The sequence below is a fragment of the Mus pahari genome, chromosome 10, assembly GCF_900095145.1.
Source record: "Mus pahari chromosome 10, PAHARI_EIJ_v1.1, whole genome shotgun sequence".
Lineage (NCBI taxonomy): Eukaryota > Metazoa > Chordata > Mammalia > Rodentia > Muridae > Mus > Mus pahari.
The window spans coordinates 3,352,500-3,367,631 of record NC_034599.1 but is presented as its reverse complement, the minus strand read 5'-3'; the positions used below and the strand labels follow the sequence as shown (position 1 = coordinate 3,367,631).

Below are 15,132 nucleotides of genomic sequence, written 5' to 3'. Positions count from 1 at the left end.
AATTTAAAGACAATGAAATCCTTTGGTGAAGACTCCAGGAAATGCTTTTCTGTTTATTTGTTTGTTTGTTTGTTTTATCACTATTGCCCTGTAGTAAAGCTTGAGGTCAGGGATGGTGATTCACCCAGAAGTTATTTTATTGTTGAGAATAATTTTTGTTCTCTTGGTTTCTTTGTACACTGAAACTAGAGAAAGTGGGGAAGAGCCTCAAATTCATGGGCACGGGGGAAAGTTCCTGAACAGAAAACCAGTGGCTTATACTCTTAAGATGAAGAATTGACAAATGGGACCTCATAAAATTTCAAAGCTTCTGTAAGGCAAAGGATACCATTAATAGGACAAAAAAGCAACCAACAGATTGGAAAAAGATCTTTATCAGTCCTGCATCCAATAGAGGGCTAATATCTAATATATACAAAGAACTCAGAAGTTAGACTCCAGAGAACCAAATAACCCTATTAAAAATGGGGTATAGAGCTAAACAGTGAGTTTTCAACTGAGGAATACTAAATGGTCAAGAAGCACCTAAAGAAGTGTTCAACATCCTTAGTCATCAGGGAAATGCTAATCAAAACAACCCTGAGATTCCACCAGTCAGAATGGCTAAAATAAAAAACTCAGGTGACAGCAGATGCTGGTGAGGATGTGGAGAAAAGAGGAACACTCCTCTATTGTTGGTAGAATTGAAAGCTGGTACTCTAGAAGTCAGTCTGGCGGTTCCTCAGAAAATTAGATGTAGTACTACTGGAAGATCCAGCAATACCACTCCTGGGAATATCCCCAGAAGATGCTCCCACATGTAATAAGGACACATGTTCCACTATGTTCACAGCAGCCTTTTTTACAATAGCCAGAAGCTGGAAAGAACCCAGATGTCCTTCAACAGAGGAACCCAGATGTCCTTACACAAAATGTAGTACGTTTACACAATGGAGTACTACTCAGCTATTAAAATCAACGAATTCATGAAATTCTCAGACAAATGGATGGAACTAGAAAATAGTGTCCTGAGTGAAGTAACCCAATCACAAAAGAACACATATGGTATGCACTCACTGATAAGTGGATATTATCCCCAAAGCTTAGAGTACCCAAGATACAATTCACAGACCACATGAAGCCCAAGAAGGAAGACCATAGTGTGGGTGCTTCGGTCTTTCTTAGAAGGGGTAACAAAATACTCACAGGAGGAAATATGGAAAAAAAGTGAGGAGCAGAGACTGAAGGAAAGGCCATTCAGAGACTGCCCCACCTGAGAATCCATCCCATATATAGTCAACAAATACAGACACTATTATAAATCCCAAGAAGTGCTTGCTGACAGGAGCCTGATATAGCTGTCTCCTCAGAGGTTCTGCCAGAGCCTGACATGTACAGAGGTGGATGCTTGCAGCCAACCATTGAACATGGGGTCCCCAATGGAGGAGTTAGAGAAACCCTATAGGAAGAACAACAATATCAACCAACCAGAGCTCCCAGGGTCTAAACCACCAATCAAGGAGTACACCTGGATGAACCCATGGCTCCAGCCATATATGTAGCAGAGGATGACCTTGTTGGGCATCAATGGGAGAAGAGGCCCTTAGTCCCATGAAGGCTTGATACCCCAGTGTAGGGGAATTCGAGGGTGGGGAGGAGGGAGGAATGGGTGGGTAGAGCACATCTTCTTAGAAACAGGAGTAGGGGAGATTCCATAGGGGGTTTCTGGGGGTGGAGAATTGGGAAAGGGGATGATAATATTTCAAATATAAATAAATAAAATACCGAGTAAAAAATAACTAAGCATAAAAAAAAAGCATCATGTTTTATATATATGCTGTCAGTGAGGATGTCTAGAGTTGTGTGGATTGTCAGCCAGATGTGCTGAATTTTAGGTTGGTTTAAAAATTCTTTCAGGAGAGGGGTAGAGTTTGATATCTAACTCCTGAGTGCCTCCCACTAACTTTTAGACACAAGCGCGGCGTCTCTAGCTTTTCTGTCACTTTCAGAGGCAGATGCTGCTCACGTTCTCTGAGTGTTTGCAGTTGTGTGTATTTTATTCTGCTTCTCACAGTCACCTCTGGTTTTTTTATTCTCGCCTGTCAGTACTTATTTTCCAAATTTCCTTTTCTACACTTTTTAAAATCTTTTTATCATATATGCAGGGTGTGTGCATTTATTTCCATGGTATCATTTTATATGGTTTTGGAAGAAGATAGATGAACATGTTTACCATTTTCATTTAGAAATCTACAGTTACTAGTCTTAAATTACAAATGCTGAGAAACAATATGCATTGTATCAAAGGATTCACTTTTATTTTGGTATTGCTTCATATAGCAATGAAGAAGTCTTAAAACACTGAACTACGGTAGTTCTGTCACATATGACTCCTTAAAATGCTGCTTTAATGTTGATGTCTAGCATATAATGCCATCTAACGCTGAAGTATACTTTAGGAATTTGAAGAAAACTGAAGACAGAAAAAGGAAGCTAGAAGATCTTCTGAACTCTGTTGGTCAGAAAGTGTCAGAACTCAAAGAAAAGTAAGTTTGCTCTGGACTGAAGGTTTGACATCCTGGCTATAACCATGGCTTTTTCTCAGGTTGAGCCTGGGAGAGAGCAGTTGAGATTCTGTTCTTACTTAGCTATGTGACAGTTCATGGCTGTGGTCCCAGTACTTAGGACTTGAAGGAAGAGGATCAGGGTATAAGATTATCCTTGGCTACTCGGCTAGTTACAGGGCAGCCGGGACTACTGAAAAACAAAACAAGAAAACAAAAAACAAAGCCAAGATAAATAATAGTAATACCTTTCTACATTTTTTTCTATTCTTGTGGATACTAGGGATCAAAATCAGCATCCTGTGCATGCTAAGAAAAACTACTTATTGTAGAAAAATATATAAAACATTATTTTAGAAATTGTGTGTTACATTTCCTTTTTATTATAGGACTGTGGGGAAGTGATTGTGGAAGACACTCTAGCATTAATCTCTGACCTCTACATGTCCCTGCACAGATGAACATAGCCGCACAACATACAGTGCACACATGCATACATCATGGACTTATGCATCTAGAGACATACACAAAAGACTGCTAAAATCTGGCAGGTACACACTAGCTGAGAGATCATATACAGTAGACCAGATAGCTCTGTTTTGCAGGTAGATATTTGAGAGGATTAGGCCAGGAAATAAGGTGAGAGGAACAGAGTGGGTAAAAGATGCTCAAGAAAATGTCAAAGATAAGGTATGTTATCATCATGTAAAAAGTTCACATGCTAGCAGATAGGCTTGTGCAACTAGAATAGAAAGAAAAACTTATAAAAAATGATTAGCCAATTCTTGGGGTTATGTGTATAGAACAGAGATGTAGAGGCTCTGTTTGGTCTTTGAGCATATGGAATGAATACTGTAATGATGTTTGGATTAGATTCTACAACTGAGCTCTACTAGAGCAAAAACGAAAGGCCTTAAGTGTATATGTTTGTATACCTGTCTATCTTAATGATAGTATCCCATACTCATATGTATGTATCAGCATATCTCAAGGATAAGTGAATTAAATATAATTGTTTTGTTTCTAATCATATGTTAATTGTTTTCTTAGATTTCAGAGCAGGACTTCAGAAGCTGCCAAATTGGAAGCTGAAGTCAGCAAGGCACAGGAGACCATCAGAGCTGCAGAGGTCCTCATCAGTCAGCTAGACAGAGAGCACAGGAGGTGGAATGCCCAGGTTTGTTTAGCAGAAGAGCCTCAAACCACAGGAAACCTGACATGTAATTAATGTATTTGTTTAAACAATGAAAAGACACCAGGCAAAGTAGCCGTTAGCTTGTGGCTGGTCTTTGACAGACCATCTAAAAGTAAGTGGTCACTAATTAAGTAAAGCAATCTTTAAGCCAAGTGTTTACACTTTAGGAAAATCAAACTTGTTCCCTTTTGACTCACCTGTGTTGTTGATGAGAAGGTCAGGGAGGGCAAGCATCTGATGGAATTTACCTTTAACACATTAACATTCAGTACTGTTCACCATTTGTTTCTTTTTGATACATGTTTCATCATTTCAACATTGGTACCACTTTTGTTTCTTTTATATTTTTTAAATTAAATTTTGCAGGGAACATGCATATAATAAAACATATTTATGGAAATATCTTGTCTCACAAACTTTAAAAATCTTTGACTTCTTCTGGTTGTTGTGGTTTGACTATGCTTGGCCCATGAGAAGTGGCACTACTAGGAAGTGTGATCTTGTTGGAGAAAGTGTGTCAGTGAGTAGGTAGGCTTTGAAGTCTCCTAGTGCTCAGGCTATACACAGTGTGGAAAGAGAACCTCCTTGTGGCTGCCTTTAGGTCAAGATGTAGAATTCTCAGCTTCTCTAATCTCATGTCTGACTGCACAATGACATATTCCCTGCCGTGATGATATTGGACTAAACCTCTGAAACTAATCCAAGCCCAATTCAGTGTTTGCCTTTATAAGAGTTGCCTTGGTCATGTATCTCTCTTTATTTTGAAACTTTGATGATTGAGTTATTAAGGTGTTAGCTACTTAAGCCAGTGCTGGGTTCTTTTTCACCTATGATGCTGTATTTTCTTCTGAGGGAGTATGCCCACACTCACTGTCTGCTTCCAGGTTGCCGAGATAGCTGAAGAATTAGCTACCCTCCCCAAAAGAGCTCAGCTAGCGGCTGCTTTCATCACCTACCTCTCTGCTGCTCCAGAAGGCCTCAGGAAGAACTGTCTGGAAGAGTGGACCAAGGCAGCTGGTCTTGAGAGTGTGTATTGAAATATTTCATTATGCCAAGAATGGCCCTTCTGCTTCTGCTTCCTTTACTGCTTTTAAATGGAATTTTGTGTATGTATGTCACCAAGGGTAGTATAAGTACTTCAGATTTGCCAAGTCTGTTTCATTATTATAAATTGTTTCATTATTATAAGTTTTCTACTTCTACACCCATGTTAGAAATAGACCTCCTTCCGAATTATTTTAAATTTTACATGAATGTAGCTAAACATTATTTTTACATTAATTTAACATGCTAAAATGAAATGTGAGGCTCTACATTTTCTTGTGAATTTTGTGGTTTTCACAAATGATTGTGGCTGTGAAACATTCTCTCAGAATTAATGAATTAAGAGTTCTGCTCATTTTCACTTTTTAGAAAGCTTTCTGTCCCCCCAGGTTTATGTTGTAATGCATAGGAATGGGTGCCAGGCCAAGGCATACCATGGGCCTTTTGTGCCAGTCTGTCTATCAAGTGCTGATGGCTATAGTAACTGCTTGATACCTTTTACTTTTCAGAATTTGATCTCAGGCGGTTTCTCTGTACTGAAAGTGAGCAGTTGATCTGGAAAAGTGAGGGCCTTCCATCCGATGACCTTTCCATTGAGAATGCCCTTGTGATCTTACAGGTAATGGAGGAGATGGTCTCAGTGGCGTTATGTTTAAAGGGCTGCAGCGCATGTAAATATGCAATACCTCTTGCATGCTTCTATGTCTAAATAAAATCTCAAATATATTATTAATTAAAGTTGGTTATCTACAGTACAATATACTTTATTTTTTAATATAAAAGTGTAAGCTAAGATGGCCTTTTTAGATGATAGAACACTCAAAATTGAACTTTGTAGTAGTAATAGTTATATTGTAGAGAACCCTGATTCATTTCATGGTTTATTTCTTTCATAAATTTTGTATTTCACTTTAACTTGCCAAACAAAGTTCTAAAATGAGAAAATAAGTTTTAATTTACAAGTAAGAAATGAACATATATATATTTTGGGAACCTGTTTCATGTAGTCTGTGTTTTCTTACAGTTAAAAATACTTTCTTGGCAGCAAATGTAAAACCACATTCAAAGCCATGGTTTCAAACGCCATAGTTTAAAACTTAAACTTAACGTTGTTGAGTGCTCATTTCATGTACACACTGAGTGCATTTTGTTTCCTCTCTTTGCTCAGCCTCTCTGTCTCCCCGCCAGTCCCAGGACCGGACCACTGTGCACCTTCTCACATTTATGCCTTTTTGTTTTCTTTTGTGACTTGATGAACACCGTGTAAGCTTTTAATGAATTTTGGTCTTATCATTAGCTTGTACCTTTCACATTTTGTACATGCTTATACGCATGTGTGTGCACATATATAATGGAGGTCAGAAGATGTGATACCTGAGTTTTCTTCCCTTCTCTCGTGTGGTCAAGCTTGGGCACCAGTGCCTTCACCAGCTGAACTGTTCTTGTGGACCCATATAAATTACATACTAACTTTCCTGATAAGTGAGTGATAAGAATGTATTTTTTTGTCTCAATAGCTTATATATACTTTATAACACTATTATTTTCTTTCCTTTCTGAAACCTTTCTTCCTGAACATATTTTTCTTTTCTCTAGTTTCCTACTTACCTCCAAGTGGTGTGTGTGTGTGTGTGTGTGTGTGTGTGTGTATTATATAAATGTTATATAATATTTAATGTGTACATATATATAATATGCATATTTTATGTATATATACAATATATACACATTAAATGATATGATCTTGGTTTGGGTTCTGTCTATTTCTTTAATTTTGTTTTATTAGCCCTATTAACTCTCTATACTTTAGTTCAGTATACTGGTGTGCTGCCTAAAAGAAATTGCTGACTACAAATTGAATATTTTTTTTTCATTTATGTTGATTTTACTGTTTTCTGTTTATTCTTTAAACAACTGGAATAAGCATCTGGAGTTCCAGTTGCTCTTTTAGATAACGTTCTAGCATATTGCCCTACACTATTTTCTGTCACCCTATGCCCTGTCTTTGTCATGCTTGTCATTCTTTCCTTCAAGGTTTCTCACTCATTCCTTCTTCCATTGTAGTAATCAAAGAAAGTACTGATTTTCCAAAGTTAAGCCTGCCACAGTGGCACACTCATTTTATCCTAGCCTGAGAGACTAAGGCAGGAAGACTTTGAGGAGTTCAAGGCTACATATACATAGTGGGTTCATATCTCAAAAACCTAAAGCAAAACAAACCATAAACCACCCCATAAAAGCCATGATGGTGTAAGGATTATTTCCTAAAAGTGCATGTTATTGAAGATAAGCCTTTAGAAAACATGTTTGGGGGCGGGAAGAGGGTGCTAATAACTGAAAAGACAACTGTTTTCAGAATTGGGTTTGATAGTCAATATGGAAAGTTGCCTTTAAATTGAATTTTAATATGTCAATTTTTTTTTTTTTTTTTTTTTTTTTTTTTTTTTTTTTTTTTTTTTTTTTTTTTTTTTTGGTTTTTCGAGACAGGGTTTCTCTGTGTAGCCCTGGCTATTCTGGAACTCACTCTGTAGACCAGGCTGGCCTCGAACTCAGAAATTCACCTGCCTCTGCCTCCCAAGTGCTGGGATTAAAGGTGTGAACCACCACGCCCGGCGTCAATTTTTTTTTGAATACTCATGCACAGTTCTAATGCATTCCTTTCTCAAAAAAAAAAAAAAAAAAAATTCCACAAAAAAAAAAAAAAAAAAAAATCTCTTGAAAAATAGATGAGAATGAATTTGTCATTATAGCAAATATTGTATCTCAGTCTAAGGTAGGATAGGCCTGAAATATGCTATATTCAAATGTGTGGTTGGGAAGTACATGCTTAGTAACATCTTCTATGAATGTATTAGGTGTGGTTTGTGAAATTGTGAAAAGACTATTTGCATATCAGACTTGCTAAGTGGCTGAAGTTGACCTTGAACTTGTGATCTTTTTACTCTTTCACAAGTACTAGTATTATATGTAGGCCTAAGTCAAGATGGTGGCCCCTCCATCTTAAGGAGTAGATGGGTTTGATCATAGATAGCTTGTCTCTACCTCTCATTACCCTTGGCTCTTTCTGACTTCCCATTGACCAATTTCAGAGTTTGTTTTCCAATCAATACATATCCCTTCTTCCTCTGCCCACTTTCCCATCCATTGATCTTCTAAAAGGACCCAGATGATCCACCTGTTTAAAAATTCAGTGCAGTGGTTGGTGACCACTATTTGTGTGTGACCCTGTCAGAGACCTTGAGTGTATCATGCAGGGCATGCCAGGCAGCTCTCCATTATAAACTTTTTCTTCTCCTCTCCATCCTCACACTGTTTTTCTTATTATTCTTGAGGGAGTGTCTTAGTCAGGGTTTCTATTCCTGCACCAACATCATGACCAAGAAGCAGTTGGGGAGGAAAGAATCTATTCAGCTTACATTTCCACATTGCTGTTGATCACCAAAGGATGCAGAACTGGAACTCAAGCAGGTCAGGAAGCAGGAGTCGATGCAGAGGCCATGGAGGGATGTTACTTACTGGCTTGCTTCGCCTGGCTTGACCAGCTTGCTTTCTTATAGAACCCAGGACTCCCAGTCCAGGGATGGCCCCACCCACAAGGGGCCCTTCCAACTTGATCACTAATTGAGAAAATGCCTTATAGCTGGATCTCATGGATGTATTTCCTCAACTGAAGCTCCTTTCTCTGTGATAACTCCAGCTTGTGTCAAGTTGACACAAAACCAGCCAGTACAGGGAGGTACCATAATTTTAGCCTAGTAATTCTGGGTACAAATCTTTGAATTCTTATTACTGTCTCCTCAATTTTCAGTTAGTTATTCTCTAGTCTTACTAAATGTATCTCTCAGGTAGCCCGAGAAGCACCATGCTTACTTATTAGATTCACTTCTAGTGACTTCATTTTGTAACTACAAGATTTCATGTGCCAGGCAGCACCTTCCCCTTTGTGCTGCATGTTTTCTTTTCTTGAGTGATAATCCTGAAATGTTAATCTACTCATTATGTAGCTTCCATTAGTGTATGCCAATGACTTTCTACTGCCTGCAGTTTGAAACTTCCATTACTTTTAGACATGGCATATGAAGTTCTTTATGATCAGGCAGTCCTTACTAATTCTTACTTCTGTCATGTTAAATGTATGATATATGCCCACACTTTCCTAAGCCAGTTCTGCCAGACTACTGAAGTTTTCCAAATAGTCAACTTTTGTATCTTCTTTTTCATTGTTGGATTATCCCCTTTACCTAGATAATCCTATCTTGGCTGATAAGCCTGATTTGGCTTTTCCTACCCCTAACTCTGTATGTGTCCTGTGTATCTTATGTGCTTCCTGCTTATGCAGTTTTCTTCTTAATTGGATATGAAGAGGGTAAGGGAATACACCCTCCTCATTTCTGGGATCCTTGTCTGTAGTCCTGGGGTTGTTACCTAGCATGGTAGGTGAATGAATCTGTGAATGGTAGCTTATCATTTGTAATCAGCTGCAATGTGTTAAGTGTAAAATTTAGCTGCATTTTATCATAGAACACAAAGATAAAATGTACCTTAGAAATTTTGTCTAAAGTTCTATGAAGAAGTATAAGTATAGTGAAAATCAACCTTTGATTTGTTACACTACATACTTTGCTTAAATGAGAGACTTAAAAATATTATCACTTTTTTTTTTTCCTGACTGCATCAGATTATTGGTTTGAAGTCATGGGTAAGAACTTTTTCAATTTTAAAAGTAATGGATTTGAAGATATGAGAGAGTTAATGGAACTGTGAGATTTTTATTACTGAATGTTACCATAAAACCAGATCTAAACCCACAGTAATGCAGAAGACACTATTTACTAGCCACCTCATTTTGCCAGGAGTTATTCATTTGCACAATGGCACAGTGAGAGAGACTTCTAGATACAGATACCTGATGAGAAAGTGCAGAGTTCCTTGTCTGTAGAGAGCCTAAGAACCACAGAAGAGTTGTTCTGAGGTCCAGCATCTGTGTAGTTTCTTCACATGCTGCACTGTGTTGTGATGCCTTCCCCTGTATGTTGCTGAAGCTATTGCTGGGTCATTGCTGGACAGACATAGTCCAGTCTCAGCATCACTCCACTCTTCCTTGTGCTCCCTATGTCTAGAAATTGTGTTGTTGTTGTGGTGGTGGTGGTGGTGGTGGTGGTGGTAAGTAAGAAACATTTGTTCACTCTTCAAAAGAGTTACTAGATAATGATGATTAAGAAGTATTTTATGGGTAATACATATTTTGTTTATGTGTTGACCCTTTTTATTTGCTCAGTTAGTGCTATTAGAAGGCAGCTTCCCTGGTTTAGAATTTACCAGTGTGAGATATACTATGTAAGTGAGCTCCTAGCTTTTTAGATCCTGATGGACAGCTTATTCAGTTTTCCTTTAAGGAAATTTGCAGAGTATGTTCCATTGCAGTTGAATTTAATTATTTACTACTTGTTCCTAGTAATTTATCTATGTTGCTTTTGATGCATATACAAGCTGCACCTTCTCTTCCATCTTGTGTTTTATGAGTTTTTTAACAACTCAGAAAATCTTATTTTGTAATTGTTTTATAATTTTAGAAGTTTTTTGTATTTAAATTAAAAACTACCATTATCTTAAAAAATTTTTTTTCCCACTAGAGTCGAGTATGCCCATTTCTGATAGATCCATCTTCTCAGGCAACAGAGTGGTTAAAGACACATCTGAAGGACTCACATTTGGAAGTTATTAACCAACAGGTATGCACTTCCTATAATTTAGTTCCTGACTTTAGATAAAATCTACAGTGAATACAGGTTGAAATCTATAATGAGAAGATATATGCAGAATGAGCTACCTGCAGAGTTGGTTGTAGGGATCCAAGAAGAGTAATTCTCCTGGATTCAGAGCTGTCATTTCTAGCACAGGGCAAACACATTTTTGGTGCTAGTGACTCGTTGGAGTCCTGGGAGTTTTAACAGTGAGTTTTCTTCATATAGGAGGTGAAGGAAACAGATGCCTACACTGTGCCATATGAAATTGCTGGCTTAAGCTTAGTTTGGACAATAAAAAAGTCACCCAATCTGCCAAGAACCAGCCTTGGCTTGGAGAGGAAGGGTGCTTGGAAGTAGTAAAAGATGGGATAGGGGGTTTTCAGAGGGAAAATTAAGAAAGGGGATAACATTTGAAATGTGAATAAAGAAAATATCTAATAATAATGACTCTAAGTCAATTGTGGATACAAGATGTCAGCCCCGTGTTCAGCTTGAGATGACACTTCAGATAGATCTAGATGGCTCAGTTCTTGCAGACCAAAGCCCAGTCTTTTATTTACATATCAATTCAATCATTACCCCAGATTCCTTTTAGATTATACCATAAATCAGCATTTTATGACCTTAGCCCCTGGAATCTTAGAAAAAGACAACAAATACCTTTTTTGTTTGTTTGTTTGTTTTGTTTTGTTTTTTTTTAACATAGCAAATGATTTCAGAAATCTGCCTGCCTTTGTAAGCACAGACAATAAGCTAGCAAGATGGGAATCTCACTCTGAGATTACCATTCCCAACACATTTGCACCTAAACTTGCTCTTTCCTAGGCTGACCTTGAAGTCAGAAATCTGCCTGCCTTTCTATCTTTCTGGAACACTGGCTCCTTAGAGCAGCTGCCTTTGTTCTTTTTGGTCTGTGAAGCCCCTCATACAATTCATATTGCATCCTTATATTTTGCATAGTTGAAAAATTATATATATAACTTATGTTTGAACTTGTGTTTTCAGAGTTCTTTCCCACAGCCTTAAGGGCTTTCCTGAAGGTTTACCATTTTGCTGAGAAACATAGGCACACCCTCACCTCCTGGACTGATGGAGTCCTTAACCTTGGCAGGGAGAACATTCCCCAAGAATCTTGACAGGAAGAACCTCCCTGAAGGACAAACATGAAGCAAATATATACACTCTTTATACAAACAAGCCTTACACCTAACAACTGACAATACTCCTGGAGGTCTACACACTGCTAGCCCTTCTCCAGAGACACAGGAGGGTGTCACACTGTCCCTTCTATGGCAGACATACAGAACTCTGCACTGATCTTAGAGCTACTTCTCTTTCATTTCCTATTGCAGATAGAGGTTGGGATTTTTATCTTTGTAGTAGTTTGTAAGTAGAAACTTGGCAGGAAACATTTGTAACTTAGTGCACATGAAAATTTGCTGTTCAGTTGGTACAAGATTGTTTCCAGGTGTATAGGATAAGAATGTTGTAGAGAAATGCTTTCCACAAAGCTGATGAGGGTTGCCAAGATTCAGAGGCTGATCATGGCTTGTGAGCACATTGAAAAGTATAAAAATTAACAGAAATTACTATTGAACAATGCTTCACCCTCATATAACTAAGCTCAAAGCACTGTTGCTACTTCAAGGAAAAAGGGCTTTACTGTCTGTCTTCCCAAGGAAGTGAGATAAAAGAGGAATGTCTCTGGTCTAATGGATTCCCACAGAGGAGGGTATCTCTATTGAGCTACATGATGACCCTTTCTAGATAGGTTTGGTTTTTGGAACAATGGGTGGTCCTTAGCCCTGAATTGTGTTAATTTGCTCTTTGATCATTTAAGATGGGGAAATACCCTGGAGTTTTAATGTTCATTCAAGTGACAGGAAAGGTAGCTTGTCAAGAAAGAACTCAGGATTCTAAAATAAACACTGAGAAATGTGGTAAATTGGACCTATTACACTGTAAAGTATCAACATTTCTGTACTAAACTGTTACTTTTATAATTTTGATTATATTTGCTTTGTTTTATAGGAAAGAGTAAAAAGTTTTTATTCATATTCTCCCATTATAAAAATAAAAATTTTCTGGAAAATCTTAATACTGAATCAGCATTTTATTTGTCTTGTTTAAAATAATTAAATAAAGCTACCCTTAACTTTAAAAAAAAAAAAGAAATGCTTTCATTATTATTTTTATAATTCACACTGGACTGGACACTTAGGAGTTTCATAGGAAAAGAAGAGTTTGTGTTATTTGAATTTTTTGTCACAATATTTTTTAAAGCATTTTTCTTATGTGTCTACTTAAAATTTGAAAACTTTAAAATAATCAACTAAAAAATTTATTACTAAATATTTGATAACTGGAAAATACCATGAATAATTTAGTACTATAGATAATAGACTTTTAAGACTTCAGATAATTTGTTAGTATCTTTATTCATAGTTGATAAGGACCTTCATAAACATTGAGGTAAGGAACTAGTATGTGCTTTTCTTTTACCACCACAGGACAGTAACTTTATCACAGCTCTTGAGTTGGCAGTACGTTTTGGGAAAACCCTCATCATACAAGAGATGGATGGGGTAGAGCCCGTTCTTTATCCACTGTTGAGACGAGATCTGGTTGCTCAAGGTAAATGTTTGAGTGTCTTGAATTTACCAGCTTTTAAAACTTGTAAACAGAAGAAACCAGACACAAGTGTGTAAGAGTCTTTCCTGATGGAGCCACGTAAGGCATGCTGAATTGCCGTAGGCACATGGTAAAGGGCTTGGGGGATGGAAGAAAAGTATCAGAGCACACACTGTGATCATCTGTTGTCCTTGATGTTGTGCCAGCTTATGTAATTGTTGTCCTCAGAGAATCTCTGGAGAGACTCAGTAGTTTTCACACAGTAACTATGTAAGCATGCACTTTCTGACCAGAGTTAAAAAGAAGCAGGTGCTTTTTGGCACACTGGTCACATGTGCAAACAGTTTGAGTACCAGGAGCTATTCTTACCAGTGAACCTGGGAACCCTGAGAATATTTCTGAAGCCCACAGTTGCAGATGCAGCTTAGAGATTACTTTTGCAGTTAGACCTTTATGAAGATGTCAGTGAACAAGCACTAAGCCAGTTTCTTTTCTTTTCTTCTTCTTCTTCTTTTTTTTTTTTTTTTTTTTTTTTTTTTTTTTTTTTTTTTTTTTTTTTTTTTTTTTTTTTTTTTTTTTTTTTAAGGTTTTTGGGTTTTGTTGTTGTTGTTGTTTCTGGGGTGTGTGTGTGTGTGTGTGCACGCGCGCGCGTGCGCGCGCATGCTTGTGTGTGCGCATGCTATATGTTTTTGTATGTATATGAAGGTACATGTGGAGACCAGAAGTGAAGGTCAGATATCTTTATTAATCTCTCTGTTTTCTTTTTTGAGACGATCTCTCACTGAACTTGGAGTTCATGAATGCTGCTAAAAAGGCTGGCCAGGCAGCTTTAGGGATCTGCTTTTGTGTCTCTGCCTCTCTAGTGTTAGGATGGTAGGCACATGCTGCCATGCCTGGCTTTTTATGTGGCTGTTGGACACTCTAACATGGCAAGCATTTTACTGACTGAGGCAGCTTGCCTGCCCAGCCTACCCCTAACCCCAGGTCCAGATTTGTGAGGTTAGAATGTAGTACATTGAAACTTGAAGAATGTCTGTGTGCAAAGTATATACATTTATATTGCAGATACATACACAGGCAAATACCACCCACATAACCACAATGTTTACATGAATAATTGTTTCCTCTGGCCTCATGTTGGCTGCACTGTCTTAAATCACTGTAGTTGATGATCATAGAGTTTGGGCTGTTTGCTCCCCTTAAAGAAGCTGGGAGGAGGGCAAGGCTCACAAGACTCCTGTGGCTATTAGGAAATACTCATGAGTTCGCTCCATTCCTAGACAATCTGTGAGACAAACAGGTGACTCAGGAGTGACATCTCTGGACCATGCTAAGCTGTACGTCAGCCAGGGGCTCCCATTGTTTGGTTGCACATAGGCTATCCAGAGGACTTCCCAGTGGGAAAGAAGGGTAGGAATTATCCATGTTCCTACAATAACTGGGAAACTCTTTGGCTCATCCTTCTAGATTTGGATTGAATCATCTCTTTGATCTGTGTGCATCTGTTACTAACTTAAGAAAGGTTATGTGCCAACTTATTCTGAAGCACTTTTAAGTTTTGCCACGTCAAATAATTCTGTATGAATGGGACTTGAATAATTTTCCTAAATGCTTCATGTAGACTTGAAATTTGTATAAATTTTGTTCCTTTTTGGTTCAATTTTCTTTGAACATCAATTATGTCATATTGGTTGTGTGGCACAATTCTTTTTTTAAGGCATTTTTTTATTAGATATTTTCTTTATTTACATTTCAAATGCTATCCCCAAAGTCCCCTATACCCTTCCCCCGCCCTGCTGCCCAACCCACCCACTCCCACTTCCTGGCCCTGGCATACCCCTGTACTAGGGCATATGATCTTCGCAATACCAAGGGCCTCTCTTCCCACTGATGGCCGACTAGGCCATCCTCTGCTACATATGCAACTAGAGACACAGCTCTGGGGGTACTGCTTAGTTCATATTGTTGTTCC

At 38.0% G+C, this 15,132-nt stretch overlaps 1 protein-coding gene across 3 annotated transcripts in view; it reads left to right on the top strand.

Moving 5' to 3' along the window:
* Dync2h1 (dynein cytoplasmic 2 heavy chain 1) overlaps nt 1–15,132 on the top strand; it is a 229,073-nt gene that overhangs the window by 122,979 nt on the left and 90,962 nt on the right. For 2 of the 3 annotated variants that reach the window (XM_029543408.1, XM_021206253.2), the window contains exons 60-66: nt 2,439–2,525; nt 3,594–3,720; nt 4,623–4,764; nt 5,292–5,401; nt 9,461–9,481; nt 10,416–10,514; nt 13,040–13,163. In XM_029543408.1, coding sequence (XP_029399268.1) covers nt 2,439–2,525; nt 3,594–3,720; nt 4,623–4,764; nt 5,292–5,401; nt 9,461–9,481; nt 10,416–10,514; nt 13,040–13,163 — 710 coding nt within the window. The remainder of the gene's footprint in view (nt 1–2,438; nt 2,526–3,593; nt 3,721–4,622; nt 4,765–5,291; nt 5,402–9,460; nt 9,482–10,415; nt 10,515–13,039; nt 13,164–15,132) is intronic. The other variant, XM_021206255.2, reaches the window with a different exon arrangement.